Source organism: Bos grunniens, chromosome 10 (genome assembly GCF_055505025.1).
Source record: "Bos grunniens cultivar Pamir isolate PY7600 chromosome 10, Bosgru_T2T1.0, whole genome shotgun sequence".
NCBI classification, from domain to species: Eukaryota; Metazoa; Chordata; class Mammalia; order Artiodactyla; family Bovidae; genus Bos; species Bos grunniens.
In genome coordinates this window covers 82,187,169-82,204,384 of record NC_141174.1, presented here as the reverse complement: position 1 = coordinate 82,204,384, position 17,216 = coordinate 82,187,169, and the positions used below count along the sequence as shown (strand labels likewise).

The 17,216-nt window shown below is 57.0% G+C and overlaps 2 protein-coding genes across 4 annotated transcripts in view; one reads left to right on the top strand and one right to left on the bottom strand.

Annotated features, from left to right (window-relative positions):
* HCN4 (hyperpolarization activated cyclic nucleotide gated potassium channel 4) overlaps nt 1-14,823 on the bottom strand; it is a 49,407-nt gene extending 34,584 nt beyond the window's left edge. For both annotated transcript variants that reach the window (XM_086322597.1, XM_086322598.1), the window contains exon 1: nt 13,214-14,823. In XM_086322597.1, coding sequence (XP_086178723.1) covers nt 13,214-14,004 — 791 coding nt within the window. In that variant the 5' untranslated portion in view covers nt 14,005-14,823. The remainder of the gene's footprint in view (nt 1-13,213) is intronic.
* A 156-nt stretch (nt 14,824-14,979) lies between these two features.
* Nucleotides 14,980-17,216, top strand: part of REC114 (REC114 meiotic recombination protein) — a 194,127-nt gene continuing 191,890 nt past the window's right edge. For both annotated transcript variants that reach the window (XM_086322602.1, XM_086322601.1), the window contains exon 1: nt 14,980-15,261. In XM_086322602.1, coding sequence (XP_086178728.1) covers nt 14,995-15,261 — 267 coding nt within the window. In that variant the 5' untranslated portion in view covers nt 14,980-14,994. The remainder of the gene's footprint in view (nt 15,262-17,216) is intronic.

Here is a 17,216-nt window from a genome sequence, read left to right as displayed (position 1 = left end):
GAGAGGAATAAACGCCTCCCCAACCCCCCTCCTCTGGTCCACCGTCCCCTGACCCAGCCTGGGGTCTTCCCCTACAGCAGATGAATTGCTGTCTTCCACCCCCGCCTGGCCACTAGGGCTCTATTTTTAACCCACCTCAAACTCTCTGACTCAGAATCACAGGGCTCCCAGGTAGCTGCTCCCTCGGCCGCCTGAGGCTGCCTCCCAACCAGTGCGATTCAGACAAGGGCATCCAGCTAACGCTGGGCTTATGGTGGGTTATCCAGATTCTGGAGTGTTTTTGGGAACTCGCTTTCCTGTGAGGATGCGCTATTACCTGAAGAACATAATTTGGCTTTGTTTCTGTTTTTTTGAAGACCCAGACAAAATGACATTTTACCCCTGCCTCTTCCCTGGTAACTCTTACCTGGTCCCTCTCAGTCTTGGGCTGAGTTCCTAGTCCCTCAGCAAACAATGAGGGCTAGTTGCAGCCATTCCCCAAGGAGAAGGTGAGCTGTGTGAGGGCTGAAACTGCTAGAACCTTCCCTTCCCCTTCTGTGATCTTTTAATCACACTGCACAGTGCCTAAATTACCTGGGGAATCTTACCAAGATGCAGATTCGGATTCACTGGGTGTGGGGTGAGGGCCGACACCTGTATTGCTTACAGGATCCCAGGCAATGTTGAGGCCACTGGTCCAGGGGCCACACGTGGAGCAGCTAGGTCACAGCAGACAGTGCAGCAGAGACGCTCTCTAGTGTCCGGATACCTGGCGGTGTGGCCTTGGACAAATCCCTCAACCTCTCTGAGTCTGTTTTCTTATGTACAAAATGAGACCTTTAATCCCATCTCACAGGATTCCAAGATGATTCAATGAGATAACATTAATAATGTACTACACAGTGCAAGTAATCAGCACATGCTGGCTGTTACCATCATCATTATTATTCTTACAACCACTCAGATGCAGGTCCTGGCCTCAGGACTAAGGGGATCCAGAGGTGTGTGGAAAGGGAACATTTCAAAGTGTAAGACCCTCACTGTACTGAGACCTGAGATAATTTTTCCATAGTGCCATGACAGTCCTGGCTTGACCATATAGGGACAAGAAAATTCCCCCACACAACAGAGAGGAGGAACTGATGATGGAAGTGTGATGTCTACTCAAGAATGAGGAATAAGGTGGTTTTAGTCTCCTTTGATTATAAAACTGTAGCCCACTAAGTTCTTGGCATGGTACCCTCTCACCCACCCACTTGTAAGCCTCACAAGCATTCTATTCTAATAAATCACTTCTTATCTATCACTTGCCTCTTGCTGAAATCTTTCTGAGCTGAGACATAAAGGACTGGAGCTCCTCAGGGCCCCCCAGAATGCCACCTAGCGGTTTCAGTCCCTCTTCGAGAAGCCCTCAGTCTAGGGGGGAGCAGCGTGGCTTGTTGGGCACAAAAGCCCCAAAATGGATGGGACCTGAGAGTGCCCACTGGTCAGGAAGGCTGGCCTTGTGGTTGCAAGAAGGAGGTGTGTGCTATCCAGCAGAAGGAAGCTAGACCAGGGGCCAAGAGTCTTGGGTTCTACCCATTTCAGTCTCTTACTTGCTGTGTGCCCTTGAAGGAGTCCCTGCCTCCCACGATCCCTGCCTCAGTGTCCACAGTGGTACAATGAGAGGATGGAGCCAGACACTCTCTAAAGACATGCTGATTCCATGGATCTCTGCAGTGCAGAGGCTAGCCAAGGGCAGCTGGCCAGGGGGAAAGCTTGCTGAGAGAAAAGCACCCATCTCAGAAATCCATGACACTCCCTCCCTGAACTCAATCCTGACCCAAAGAAAGGATGGGGGCATACTGAATGTCAGACTGAGTAGTCAGGACTCTTCTGGGGACATGGGGAGCCATGAAGGTGCAGAGGAAAGAGTTCCTCGGGGAAAGAATTGTTATTGCACCTTCTCAACGGCACAGCCAAGCCCAGCCCTGGCCATAAGGAGCACCCAAGACATCAACCCGTTGCTTCTCTGAAGGCCCCAGCCCTGTACTGGAGACTCTAAATCTGTGCACTCATCAGACACACAGTAGCATAAAAGCATGCACGTGCACGCGTGCACACACACACACATACACACACCAAACTATACAGCAGGGGTCACCTACTCTACAATGGCCCTGAACTGCCAGGATGCTGTGTTCCTTAAGGCTAGTGGTCCAACCTCTCTGAGCGTCACTAAGACCATTTGGGGGAAATTGTAGAGGGGGCCAGCAATGGAGAACTTCTTCAGCTGGCTTACAAGAAACAAAAAAGGCCCCAGCACAGCTCTTCCCACTTAGGAGAATGAAGTAAAAATAGAATATTGCTGTGGAGTCGCACGTGAGCACAAGCTCAAGGGAGATCAGGTAGGAGGGCTCACCGGCTTCTGCAGGAAGGCACACCTCATCAAGGAGGAGATGGGATGCACTCAGAGCAGAACTTCCTGAGGCCAAGCAGGTGGCAGACACGGTGAATAAGGGCACCGGCGGGGATGGGGGGAGGGCCGTGGCTAAACGTTGACTCTCTCTACGGACCCCTCTTCTTGTTAGGATGGGGTTCTCCTGGGAGTGCCTGGGCTCTGGGGACATGAGTTGGATGGGACTCTGCCTTCCCTCCAGGAAAACACAGTTTGACAAGGACACAGAGCAAGGGCCATGTTCCCTGGGGTCCCAATAGGCCCAGAGTTTTATGATTCTCTTTGCTCCTGCCGTGAGGAAGGAAAGGGAATGACTCCCTGGGGAGTAGAACGTCATGAATGGCTTGGCGGTATTCACTACCAGGTTCTGGGAAGCACTGGAGGGCTGTGGTGAACACACTGCAGTGGGAGACTGGCAGACGGTTAGCGCAGAAAGGGCACTCGGGGTGCCCAGCTCACTTGGGTGCTTCCCAAACTTCTACCTGCCCAGGCCTCATGCATGGAGACCCAGGCATCCATAATTGCAGAGAGCTCCCAGGTGACTCTTCAACCACCAGTTTCAGATTGGGGGTCATGCTAAAACCCAACCCCTCTCCAGCTCCATTTTCAGATGAGGAGAGCAAAGCCAAGGTGGTAAGGGCATGGCTCAGCCCACCCAGCTACATGGGGCACAGCCTGGTCTCACCTGGCCTCTTCTTCCAGCTGGCCCCCTCGGTTCTGTCCACAGAAGCCCTGGAGCAACATGGCAGGAAGATGACTCCCCAGAGCCTCTGGGACAGGATGGACATTGTCGCATTTCCTTCCCCTGCCAATTCCAAAGCCAATGGTCCTACTGCTCTGCCCTGCAGGACTCTTCCAGCCTTAGCTGTCCATGTGACCTGGTCTCCGTGGATCCTCCTATCTGAACTGAGACCATGTTGAAAGTTCCAGGAGGAGACAGCAGCCCCGACCCCAGAGAAGAGGTGACTGGGAGGAAGGGGTGGGTGGGGGCCTCTGCGCAGAGAAAAGCCTGATATCCACCCCCACAGGGGCTGTGATCTAATGGCTGGGGGGGTGGAAGGCAACAGACACAGCATAACCGAACAATGTGCTAGGGAGCCCCGGCCCTGATCCCCAGGATAGGGGCTGGTGGAGACGCCACAGAAAGAGGAACCCCACACACACTCCGGGAGCACAGGGGCCATGTAAATCCAAGATCACGCCTGGATGGGCCTCTCAGAGTCTCAGGAAACAGGGCAGGAGATTCTCATCAGCTCTACTTGTCAGCAGCACGGTCCCTGCTTTGCCGGCTCAATTTGCACTAATGGGGTCAGGATTACGGGTTCAATACCTATTTGGCCAATTAGCTCTGCTCCCTTCTCAGCCTCAGACTGAGCTATGACGCTGGACTCTGAGAGAGGAAAGGACTTTGCTGAGGTCACCCGGCAGAACAGGATGAGGGTCAGGAAGGCAAACCCAGCGTGGGAGGGTGGACAGTTACAAGCCGGAGAAGCTTGGGATGAGAGGCCCAGGGTTCCGGGCTGGGCTGGCCCTGATGTTACATGAGGACAGGCCACAGCTGCAGAGTCCCTCCTCCTGGACCATATTTCTTCAAAAAGCTGCCAGTGGCATTTAGGAGCCTTGTGGGCTTGAGGGGGAGGGTCTTTCCTGTCCGTGGGGAAGGGGATATCACCTAGTATCCTCTGACAAATCGTAGGTAGGAGAAGCCTATGGCTGGCTTTGGCGTCAAGTGGCCGGGGACTCAGGTTAATCATTGACAGGGGCTGCTCCAGCCTGTGATGGGGAACCGCAGGGTAATTACTTCTGGGCTCCAGGCCACACACTCAGTGACATTATTACAGTGGTAACATCTGCCTTCCGGGTCTAGGATGGCAGAAGAAAGCAGTCTTCTCAGAGGCTGTGCAGCTGGGACTGAGGCCTGGGAGAGCTGGCCTGGGCTGCAAGGACCCAGGGTCAGAGGCCAGAGAGACACAGACAAACTTACCTGCAAATGCACACACACACATACTCAGGCAGCATTGGGGGGCAAGACCCGGGGTCATGGGGTCAGAGTCCTCAAGGGCTAAGCTTCACGAGTGGAGGTCCAAAAGGGCAGGTTTGGAGTAATCTGCCCCCTTGTCTGACAATACCCAGTCAGGCGTCTCAAGGTCCCAGGCACTCGCCTCCAAGAAAGTGTGCATAATGGGTCTCTCTCTCCTTCAGATCCAGCTCAGCTCTGCTTCCTCCAGGAAGCCTTCCCCGACCATCAGTCCAAATTGGTCTATCTCTTATCTGCCCTCCTGCAAAGCCGACCAGGGTTATTTCAGCTAAGAGGAGCTGAAATACTACCCTCCTATTTGCCAGACGGGTAGAGATCCCCATTCTCCATGATGGGTGAAAATAATCTTGGACTGGAGCATCTGATCTCCCAGTGGGCACAACCTCCCTTCATTCACCCCTTTCCAAGCCCAGAAGACAAGGTATTAGCCAGTCCTGTGTTATGTATTAATTTCTGAAAACCTCGTTTGTGCAGACATAACATATCCACCCACACGGGTAAATGCTTAGACAGACACAAAATCATCATCAGCCAATTATCAGGCCCCCGCAGCTGCCGAGAGCAGACCTGGAGGTCCCGCGGCTTGCTCGGCTATTTGTGGGAGCCCAGAGGTGGGGATGCAGTGGGAAATAGGGACTGCCTCTACCAAGCCAGCACATCTCTCTGCCCAGCCTGAGCACTACTCTGCAGGAGCCACTAGCTGGCTGCCTGGCTGGGAAGATAGATACAGTTCCAAACAATGAGAGACCACAGCATGGCAGGAGTGGGCACGTGTGAGGTTTGGTGGCTCTGGCTTTGGCAGCGGTAGAACCTTTGAGTATTTATAATTCGTACTTTACCTCCCTGAGAAGACCACAGGCAGCTGGCTCAGATGCTAAGAGGTGTAGGAGCTCTGGGAGCTTAAAAGAAGGGGGGATTTTGGGGGTGGGGTTGGCAGGGCAGAGAATGGAATGGACAACCTGCCCACCCTGTCCCCAGCCCCAGTGTTTCAGGGAGGCACTGAGGTTGGCTCCAAGACTCTGTTCAAGGACTCCAATTCCTCACCTCAGACCAAGGCCTTATCTTGGTCCCAGGCTGAGCCCTGATCCTGGTCGCACACTAAGCCTTAAGCCACAGACTGACTCCACTCTTCACAGACCCCGTGACCATATATTTCTCTGGTGGAGAAGACACAGACACCACTGGCTACTTGTCCCCTTCCCCTTTGAACCCCAAAGACATCAGTGGCATCCAGATGTAGTTCCAAAATCCCAAAGGTCTCCATGTCAGGCTGTGCAGGGGAAGCAGGTGGGCAAGTGTCCCAGTCCAGATCCCCAGGGGCAGCAGCCCCAGGGTGGGGGATTAGGATAGGCATGAGCTTAAATTAAGATGGATCCTGAACATACTCAACAGTCCAAAATTCAGGCATGAGGCTGGGGAGACAAAAAAACGTCCCAGTGATGAGACCATTCAGAACTCCTCCCTGGACCCCTCTCTGGCTGGGGGTGGGGTAGGCTGTGGAGCCCTAAGACCTCTGAGCCAAAACCCTTCTTGGGTTATGGTTTCATCTCTGACTTGGACTTACTCTATGACCTTGGGCCAGTCACTGTCCGTCTCTGGTCCTCTGCTCCCTACCTATAACATAAAGACTTTAGGCCAGGAGCTTGCTAAGCCCTGTCCAGATCTGGTACTCTGAGGCCTGTTCAATTTCCCATGCCAGCTGAGCTCCTCCACACAGATAATGTGTGCTCAGTATTATCTGCCATGTTTTCATCCTTAGGAGAATGTTTTCTTGAACTACTTTTGTAATTTAGCTTTTAAAAGCTAACATACACACACACACAGAGAAAAGAAGGAAGAGAGAAAAGGGACAAGTACAAGTTTTGAGTCCTAGAGAACAGGTTCAAATTCTATTAAAAATTCTGGTGCTTCAGAGCTGTGTGATTTCAAGCAAATCCTTTTTTTTTTTCCCCCATCAGAGCCTCAGTTCCCATATCTGTAAGCTGCGGACAATAGAACCTATTTTTCGGGCCACGGTGAAGAATAAGTGAAACATGAGAAATGGAGTTCCTAGCACAGTCTGGCACGTGGCTGTGGTTCGTAAGTGGTGGTTATTGGTCTGTGAGTCCACCTGCCTTCGGTCTCTATTGGTTGGAGTCCAGAGTTGTAAACTCAGAAGCCCGTGGGGTCAGGCAGCGCGCACAAGTGATACGGCTGGGTGCAGGCCAGAGACCACAGGACCGGAGGGGACTGTGGGCACCTGGAGACCAAAAGCCAGGTTAAGGCCTCTGCTGAGCGCCAGTTCCCTGCCGTGGGGTGGGAACGTGGGGCCGGCATTGCCAGTTTCCAATTTTTCAAGAGAAGCTGGGAAGCCAAATCTTTGTCTGACATCCTTCCGTTTTAAACATTGTCTCAGACTTGTTATGACACGCTGTGCTGGCCAAACAGAACACATCTGGGCACTGTATTTGGTCCACAGGATGCTGCTTAGCAACCTCTGGTGTAAGTACTGCTGTCTCATTTTGAGCAGCCTCGGTGACAGGGAGCTCACTACCTCACTGGGCAGACTCTCGCCCCGGCTCTGGGTAAGTGATGATGATACAGAGTGTCTCTGAGTGGCCGCCTAGGCTCCAGGATCACAGATTTCCACGGCCCTGGCAATGCTTTCTTGGTAAAGCCTGGCTGGCAGAGAACATCCTCTCTGAAGCCAAGGCAGTGCCCCTGGCCTCCCTGTGGCCCGCTCTGGCTGGGAAATGTGGATTCTTCAACATCCCCTGGGCCCAAGCAGGACCGCCTGGCCGGCCTCAGTAGCCCTTCTATTAATTAGCAGCTGGCAGCAGCAGCTCTGTGAGAGCCCTTGAGCCAAGGGGTATGTGTGCTGGAGCCGGCTGCCTCCTCAGTTACATGACAAGTCCCCCGGGGGACTGGGGCCAGACCTTCTGCTGTGGGTGAATTCTCCCACGGTGGCCAGTGTTGTGACAGGCACAAGGGCCACTCAGGCTGCGATGACACTTGTCAGCCCTGTCATCTAGATGAAGATGGATGCTTACCAGGCTGGGCAGTGGCAGCGAGAAGTGACAGGCAAGTCCAGCCCAGTGGGGCCGCTAGGCATGGTCTGGGGTGGGGGAAGGGGCATTAAGCTTGAGACCCCCCCCTCCGAAGGTGCCAAGGCCACTGCTCTCACTGAATGTGTCTGTCCTCCTCCCAGCCGGCCACCATCAGCTTCCCCTCACACCAGCTCGCCTGCCTGGCACCTCTGGACTCCCTCACTGACAACATCTGTTCCTTCCCAGAAATCTCATTACAACACAGCAGTCACCATACTCCCCGCCCCTTCTCTAGCCGGCCACCCCTCCGGCCCTTTGAAGGGGCAAGAAGCTGTGAAAACAGTGGGACAGGACGGATTAATGAGGGCCCTCGGGCCACCTGGCCTCCTCCTGCTCGCCCCATCCCAACAGCCACTATCCGGGGCCGGCAGTGTCCAGGCAGTGATGCAGGAAGGGAGGGAGGCCGTGGATCTGACATCCCCAAGCCTGTGCCGACCTCTGTGGCTGAGGGCCACTCAACTCAGTTCACAGAACTCACCCTGCTGTGTGTCCTCGAGGCCAAGAGGAGGAGAGTCTCTGGTCTCAAGAAACTCAGTCAGGGAGCCCAGGTTATGCGTGGAACACACGCTCTGAACCTCAGTACTCTCAGCATGGTTCTAGGCAGGGTACCAGCAGCCTCGGTTCACCTGCGCACTTATCAGGATGCAGAAGCTCAGACCCATCCCAGACCTAAAGAGTCAGAATTTGCATTTTAACAGGCCCTTGGTGAGTAGGATGCCAGGATGGCATGAGAAGCGCTGCACTGTGACCGACACAGAGCTCTATGCAAATGCCATGTGATGGGCAAGGAGGGGGAGATGGATGAGGGTGGCCACACTGGGCTGAGAAGGCATCCCAGGAGACCCCAGGGCCCTCAGCCTGGGAGAGGAGGGCACATGGAAGGCAGGGGGCCCAGCATTGTGTGAGACAGCCCACTTGACTGCCCCAAAGCCTGGCGCTCACAGCAGCCAAGGGAACAAATGGGGCGGGGCCGGGCAGGAGAAAGGCCCCCGGCCTCATCTTGCAGCAGCTGGACAGGGAATTGAAGCCTTGCAATGGGGAGAACCCAGAGGGTCCTGGTCCCCCGGCCCCATTGGGTTTCTGTGCACCCGACATCCCGGGAGCACCTTGGCCCTGCGCTGGATGCTGGCCTTTGCAGCACATCCTCCACCTGCCCGAGTCTTAGCAGGTGGAGCACGTCCTCGTCACTGGAGAATCCTGCTGCCCACTGAGCCAGCTGACAGCACCACCCAGGCAGCTCACCTTGGAATTCCCCTCTGCACCAACGCCCTTCCCCCTCCCCTAGCGCCACAGCAGCCTGCAGTGTCTTTCCTGGCTTTCCACACTGATAGCAGAAGCACAGTCCTGGACAAGACCCCCCAGGAAGGCCCCAGAACGCCCCAGGCCCAGCATCCTGCTTCTGCCTGCTTCCTCCTCACTACTGACCTGAACAACCCTTCCCATGGTGAAAGGGAGAGAGACAGGCAGAGCACTGAGGAGGCAGACAAATCACTCGTCCCCCAGCAGGGCACCTTTCCTCCTAAAGCATCTCGTCTGCCCCGTTTTCATTTGCATGCTGCAGGCCACGGGCAGCCCAAGCCTCAGGTTACAGAGGGCCCCAGTGAAGGCTCTTGGAGGCCAGCCTCTGCCCCTCCCAGGCCAAGACTCTCTTTGGGGCTGGCCCAGAGTGAGGCTCACAACCTAGATGGTTTTCAACTTAGGAGGGGTCCACAGACCCCAGAAATTGAGAGAGTGCATATCAAGTGTGTCTGGATACGTGTGTCTTTCTGGATAGAAACTCTATAGTTTCCAGCAGGTTCTCAGTTCTCTGATGCAGATCCAGAACCACTGGCCTGAACCAAGGACAGAGGCCCATCTGGTCTGCTCAGATCTAAGGGAAGGAAGCAGTGTGGCCAGGGTGGCGGGGGTCACTTCCACATTTCTGTTCTCTCACAGTTCACCTTACCTCCACCGGGTGACCACAGCTGGACAATGGGTGTCTGGCTTGGCAGACACCAATTTTCTGGATGGGAAAACTGAGCTGCAGGGAAGGCTCATATCCCAAGCAGGCGCCCCTAGCAGACAAGGCTAGGAAGTGACATGAGGTGGGCGGTGGCAGTTCCTGGGCCATCGAGCAGCACAGAAAGTCAGTTTTAGGCCAACCCGGGGACCTACCAGCCATTGGCCCAGTTTATGTGGTTTTGGACCCAGCTGTTTCTGCCCCTGGCAGAAGGACCCTCCAGAGCCTGCTCTTTCCTTCCTTTCTTTATAGCTTCAGAAAGCTTAGGCGAGGAGATGGAATGGGCAGGGGGATGAGAAGAGTCAAGCTTCTGCCTGTCTCCACTCTCAAGGCCAAGCTGGAGTCTGGGGCATAGGAGTAGCCCTCGAACTGACGTCCTACATAGGGACTTCCCTCCAGTCCCCAAGGCCACACACACAGCCCCAAGATATCTGCTCAGACACCTAGAGGTCACATACTCAGGACAACCCCCTGAGACTGACACTTGAAAGCCTGACTAGTTTCTGGGAACAAAACCAGGTACATCTTCACTGGGGCAAGGGGGGCTGTCTCCCCACTCCTTTCCTCTCCTCTTGGGAAAACAAGATCACACAGATACTATTTTTTACTTGTTCCAGTTTCCCACCACCAAGCTCAGCTTCCAAGACATGGTTCATGTGGAAGGAAGGACCCACCCAGGACCCAAGGGCCAACCAGCCTTGGGCAGGAGCCTGGGGAGCAAAGTCCTGAGGGGCTGCATGTTCTGGTCTCTTCCCTTACCAAACCCTAAATATGGGTTCAAAAGGCAAGTGCGGAGTAGAAGGGGAGAGGAAGTGAGACAAGCGTGTAGAGACTGGAGGAGTCATGCGGGTAGCCAGGACACGGTATGTGTGCATGTAGTGGGTGATGTGCAGAAGCAGAGGCAACCAAGAAAAGCCTGTTATCTCCAGGCCCCAAGTTACGTAGGCCCTTCAGAGCGTAGCCAAGTCCAGCCCCTGGAAAAGGCACCCAACTTTTCTCCCCTAGGAAGAGGAGATGCCGGAAGCAGACTGTGACAGCAAGCCCTGAACTCCAAACCACAAACTCAATCTATCGTGGTTTGCTGGAGATTCTTTATTAAACCAATTCTGTTGGATCAATGCTTCCTGCCCGTCAAAATGATCGATCAATCCTCAACGGGCCTGAACAATGCTCACAGAGGCTCTTGTGAAGCCTGAGCTGGACACTGGGGATTGGCTCCACATAGAGGCCCAAGGCCAGTGGCTGAAACTCAAGGGACTGAGGCTTAGGGTGCTGGGTTGGCTGGGGCGGGTGGGGCAGGGTGGTGAGTGAGGCTGGGTTGAGTTGGTGGGTGTTCTCAGCCTGGAAGACTTGGCCATAGTCCTTGTCTCTTTGACCTTGTGAAGATGAGACCAGCTGCTTTGGTCTAGAGGCATGATCACAACCCTTCCACACACACACACACATAGTTTTTCTTGGATTTCTTCTCTTGCACCGCACCTAGCATCAGGCTACACACAGGTGTATGCTTGCTGCTCCCAATTCCTGTAGCTTGTTGCACAAACCCAAATTCAAAGCCCAGTCTGACCCTTCTTTGGTTGCCCATTTATCAATCCCATTGCAGCCACACCTCCCTATCCCTACCACCCTCTTCTCCGCCATGTCCCAGGTGGCCTGTGGTTAGTAGGAGATTCTGCAGCAAGGGGACTGCAGACAGACATGCCAAGATAGGCAGAGTTCGATCAGGAAGGCAGGGGAGGTTGGATAGATGCAGTCAGCCCGGCCCCACCCCTTCAGCATCCCGGGTAAGGGGCAACTGGGAGGGTAAAAGTCAGCTCCCAGAAGGTGCTCCATTAATGCCTGTTGTAAGCAGAAGCTAGGCATACCTGGGGTTGGTCCCTAGCAGTCTCCCATCCCAGGCAATGAGGCTGGTGGTGAGAACTCTGAACAGAGGCTTTAAGACAACAAAGCCAGCAGGGAGCCAAGCAAGGGAAGGGAGGTTGATATTGACATGGCCTACCTGCCAGCACCACCAGGGAGTTCAGAGACAGGAGGAGCCCAGGATACCACCCCCCAAGCCCCGCCTTAAGGGGGAATGCAGGAGACAACAGCACCTTCCCACACCTCCCCTAGCTCAGGCTGGGATCCTCAGGCTCCAGTACTGACTGAGGGGAGGCCACACTTTAGGAAACTGGTATAGGGAAGCAGCCACAGTTCCTCATGGGAGGGTCTCCCATCAGCTCACACATCAGCTCATTGAGGACTGTAGCTGTTTGTTTAGTCTGTCCTCTGGATGCCCATGCCCTCTGGGAACAGGAATCTTGGATATTAGAGTTAGGTAGAGCGATCCCTCAAAATAGGAAAAGGTAGGGGCCCTCCATTCACCACCTATTTTAAGCCGTTGAGTGTTGCCTGACTGGTCATTCCTAGCATAAGAAATCTCTCTCATTGGATGGAAAACGGCTTTGCTCTCATTACAAACCTAGCTTCCCTGGAGTTTGCAAAGAGGGCTCTGCGTTGGCAAAATGTTCATTTATATTGGCAGATGAGCAGGGAAGGCAGGGAAGAGAGCTAAATAGGGGGCAGGGCCCCAAGAGAGAGAGAGAGAGAGAGAGAGAGGGAGAGAGGGAGAGAGGGAGAGAGGGAGGGAGAGAGGGAGAGAGGGAGAGAGGGAGAGAATGAATTAAACCCACCTCAAAAGAGTGAACGTTTTCGACACTCACTTCAATGCTGTGCATCAGGAAAGCCCAGGGAGGCCCCAACATCCTGATGAGGGTAGGGGCATCGCTGATTCTAACTTCAGAGAAAATCATCAATCTCTCTTTTTGCACAGTACCCCCTCAGGCCCAGAGTGGCATCTACTCTGGTGATGAGGAGGGGGCGGGGTTCCTCTCCCTGACTGGTAGTTAGACCGTTTGGGGAACCATAGCTGACCCATCAAAGACCTAGCAGATGCTGGTGCTTGGACCACTGGGGTGAGAATGGGGCACGGGGCAACTGCTCATCAGTCAGGGCACCAGGCATCTTCACTGACCACGACAAGCAAGGTCATGCTGCCCTGCTCATCTGGATGCCAGCTGCCCAGGGTGCCTGTTCCTGGCCCACTACTTGGCATGGGGGGCTGGGCCCAGGGCTAAGGTGGGTGCAGAAGGCTTTTACCCTGGACCTGAGGCCCCAGTGACCTCAGTCTCCCTGGAGCTCCTCCCCAGTTGCAGCTTCCCAGGACAACAGAAGGCAGATAATAATGCCTGGGGTCAGCGCCCAAGGAGCTGGCCCAGCTGCCAAAAGGTCAGTCTCTGTCTTCCGGGCCCTGCTCTGCAGGCTGAAAGACCTGGAGCAGCCTTGGGGATGTCCACCCCGACTCTGCAGCCCAGAAGAGGGAGGCGGGATGTGGGGCTTAAGGTGGCAGAGCCTCATCGTGGCTGCGGGCAGGGCTAGGCCAGGCTCAGAACACCTTTTCAGCTTGCCTCTAATGCGGCCGAGACCGGGAAAGGATGAGGTTGGGAGGCTGGAGCACAGAGGAAAGTTCTCAGCGCGGTGCAAGAGGAGGTCTGGGGGTGTCTCGGAGCCTCGAGGCGCCCCAAGCTCCCAGCGCGAGGAAGGAAAGTTAACTCCGGCTGAGAGGCAGGGCCGAGAAGACAAGCATGCCTGCGACCGCTCAGAGAACCCATCGGACCGTCGCCGGGGCCCCTTACCTGAAGTCGCTGTAGGGGTGGATAATCCAAAACCCGGCCGACTTAACCCTCTCCTGCTCGCGTTCTACCGCCTTCTGGCTGCCGAACATTCTCAGGGAGAATTTGTTGACCCCGGGCTGGAGCATGGCCCCGAACTGGCGCTGCATAAAGCCGGCCTGGCCCAGGCGCACCTCGGCCTCAGGGAGGATCTGGTCTCCAGCGGCCGCGCCTCCCTCCACTTTGATCGCGGTGTCCACCGAGGTCTGCTCGCAGGAGGCGGGGACCGGCTGCGGCGGCTGCTGGGGCGGCGGCGGCGGCGGCGAGGCTGCAGGTTGCGCCGAGGCGCCGGAGCGCTCGGGTTCGGCCGCCAGGCCTGGGGGCGTCCTGTCCTCACCGGGGGACGCGTCGCCCTCGGCGATGAGCCGCCGCTCCTCCGCGGAGTCATGCAGGTGCCCGTGACTGCTGCCGCCCCCCGCTCCCGCGCCGCCGCCGCCCCGGCTGCCGAGAGATGCCAGGCTCCCGCGGAAGCGCCTGCAGTCGCCGTTCGTGCTGGACTTGCCCGCGCCGCGGGCTGACCCCTCGCCGTCTGCCGCCCCGTGGGCCGCGCCCCGGGGCTCCGTGCCGCCCGCGGCAGCCGAGGGTGAAGGCGAAGGCAGCGGCCGCAGCCGGATGCTCCTGCGGCTGGGGTCCTGGCGGCCCCCAGCCCCCTCCTCCTCGGCGTCCTCTTCCTCGTCCATGATCCACGCCTTGGCCCCCACCTGCTGCGGAAGGCTGTAGAGTCGCTTGCGCATGGACGGCGGCAGCTTGTCCATGGCTCCAGGGGCCGGGGCGCGAACCGGGCCGGGGGCAGGGGCGCGGGTGCGGTGCCGCGGACCGGCTCCAGCTCCTCCCGCCGGTCAGTCCGCCCGCAGGGACGCGTCCTTCGCCGCCGGCGCCAGCCGCCTCAGGCGCCCATGCTAGGCAGGCTGTGAGCAGCGGGGAGGCTCCCTGTCCGGCTTCGGGTCCCGGGGCTCTCCGCGCTGCGCCTCCTCCCAGGTCCAGCTGAGCGCGGGGACCCCGCTCTCCCTCCCTCCCTCACTCCCGCGGTCAGGGGCGCGGCGCGCGGCCGGGCTCCAGGCGCCCCGCCCCCGCGGGGAACAATGGGCGCGGGTTGAAACGGCGCTGCAGCCGCGGCGCTCGGAAAACCGCTCCGGAGCGCAGAGCGCACGGCCAGCGCTCCTCTGGGGCGTGTGTCCCGCGGGCAGGCGGGCTGTCTGTCTGTTCTGCCGCCTGGGCTTTGTGGCCAGCTGCTGCTCGCGAGCTCGCCTCGCTTCCTCTGGCCGAGCCCGGCCAGCACGTCCCGGGGCTCCCGCTGCAGCCAAGCGGAGCCCAGCGGCCCGCCGGGCTTACATCAGCGGCCGCCTCCCCCGGAGCGCCCTCCGGCAGCCCTCGGCTCCCGCGCCCCGGAATATTCATGAAGCCGCCGCAGCTCGCGGGTTGCCATAGGAGCGGCTCCCGCAGCCCGGCCTGCCTACCTGGGCTTCTTAAAGGGGCAGTGGCGCGCGGGCCAGGGGCCGGGAGGGGGGCGGAGGCGGGCCCGGCGGGGGGAGCAGGGTGGACCCTTGCCGGACTTTAGGGGCTGAGGTGAGAGACGACCTTAATCCTCAACCCTCGAGTATCTTTCCTTGGCCTAAGGCTGGGAGCGCGCCCAAGCCCAGGGCTCGGGCTTGGGTTGCTAATTCCCCACCCCAAGATAGGGGGGTGGGGCCGGGTTTCCCGGTCTCTCCTTCTCTGAGCTCCGGGCTCGCCTCTCCCCCGCGGTTATGCTTTTCGGCTGGGTCTCCGACCCTCCTCCGGGGAGGCGGGCCGTCTGTTTGCGGAGTCCCGGGCCTTCCCGCAGCGCGCCTGGAGAGGGGGTTTCCGGGAAATGCACTGCGTCGGGGCTGCTCCCGGGGTTTTCCTGTGACACGGGCGGGGGCGAATCCCCCGCTGGTCTTTCCCCTGCGGAACCTCGCGGCGACCCGGCCAGGAGGGCGTGGGGGAAACTCCAGGAGGCACAGGGCGCGCGGGTGCGACCCAAACCCTTCGAGGTAAGACTTCGAGGAAATGCTCCTGCAGCAGTCACGGATGCGGGGTCGGATCACGCACTCCGGGGTGCTTCCGATGCGGGTTTCCGAGACTAGCTGGCTGCAGCGGGGAGCCAGCAAGCGGGCTCTCCTGGGCGACCTGGCATTCCGGGACTAGCTGTGGACCTCCTTCTCCCTGGGTTCTCCTGCAAATTGTGGCACCCCAACGCTAGGGGAGTTCCTTCTCCACCCAGGCCCCCTACCCCTGAGCAGCTGCACAGCCCCCACTCCCTTTGAGTCCGCTCCCCACCCCCACCCCCAGGCCCGCAGGCGATCCAGCTGTGCAGTCTCTCGGTGCTTATCTCTCTCCGTGCAGTCTCCGGGCTTATGGACAAATCCCACTAGCTCTGCCAGAGATACAGCGGTACTCCTCTCCAGCACTCTAAGAGACACCCTGACCCCCATCCTCACAAGCCGGGCTGGCCAGACCCTCCCCCCGGGGTTGGGGGCTGCCGAGATGGCCCAGGGGTTACTTAGACCCTGTCAGGGCCAACGCGCCAGATTAGCTCAGAGATGAGATGGGAAGGGGTTGGCTGGAGAAGGCTGGAGTTCGTGTTAATGCTGAAGTGGATTCTCAGCACTGACAGGGGGAAGACAAAAAGGTCCCCCAGCCCTGCCACCTCTCTAAAGAATAACAGCAAGGTTTTCTTCAAAGAATTTTGAATTCTCATTCTTAGCCCACTTGTGACCATCTCTCGCACCCCATTCAGAGCAGAAATTTTCTGCAATCTTGCAGAAGCTTTTCTGCTCTCCACCCACTGGACTACAGGACTTCCCAGGGGGGAGAGGGAATGACTAGGGTGATGACATCACTGCTTGCTGGCATTTCTACTTTTGAGCGGTTCTGAGCTGACAGTTCTCTGCACAGATGCTGGGAGGCCTAATCCCTGAATGTCCTTGGGTCTCCTTGAGGAGGAGTGTTTTTATCCAGTGGTGAGCCCTGCCTGCCCTGGTGTGCCATTTAACTCACTTCTTTGGGTATCTGTGTCAGCCAGGAGTTAGGCTGCCTTACCCCAGCTTTAGGAAGTCAACCCAAACCAGCTCCCCAGTGACCCATGGCAGGGACATCTCCTCATCTAGGAACCCCCTTCCTGACCACCCAAATCTTGGCCATGTCCCTGCTTTGGGGTCCCATGGCCCAGGAGCTCCCATCAGCCTGACTATTGATTACACAGTGTAGTCCGTGTCCCCTTCAGGACTGAGCTCCCTAGGGGGAGGACAGGTCAGACTCATCTCAGGGAACTCAGCACCAATTCAGAGTGGTGGTGGTGGTGGAGGGGGCAGAGAACAGATCCATAATATCAACTCAATACATGAGTGAGGGACCCTAGAAGTTAGTTAATGTCACTGAAGGGGCTCTGTGTAGTACATGGTGGATTCAATCAGGGTTCTGCTTCCTGGCACACTGGTGTCACAGGCTGGCCAGGAGTCAGGGCCCCTTAATTCCTCCCCATCTAGCACCTCCCCTCCCCTCAATTTAATTAATACCACCCATTCAGGACTATCTAGGACTGCCCTATGGCACCCCACTCCAGTACTCTTGCCTGGAAAATCCCATGGATGGAGGAGCCTGGTAGGCTGCAGTTCATGGGGTCGCTAAGAGTCAGATACATGGTCCGACTTTTCACTTTCATGCATTGGAGAAGGAAATGGCAACCCACTCCAGTGTTCTTGCCTGGAGAATCCCAGGGACCGGGGAGCCTGGTGGGCTGCCGTCTATGGGGTTGCACAGAGTTGGACACGACTGAAGTGACTTAGCAGCAGGACCACCCTTGGGTGAAGAAATGACTGTTTATTAAAGCAGGTTCATGGAAAACCCTTGTGAAGCCTGGTCTCCTGTCTGTGAAAACTGTTATAGAGGATAGCTGTGGCATGCCAGCAATCTGAGGGAATTAGGAGGGGAGACCCAGGTCTTGCCC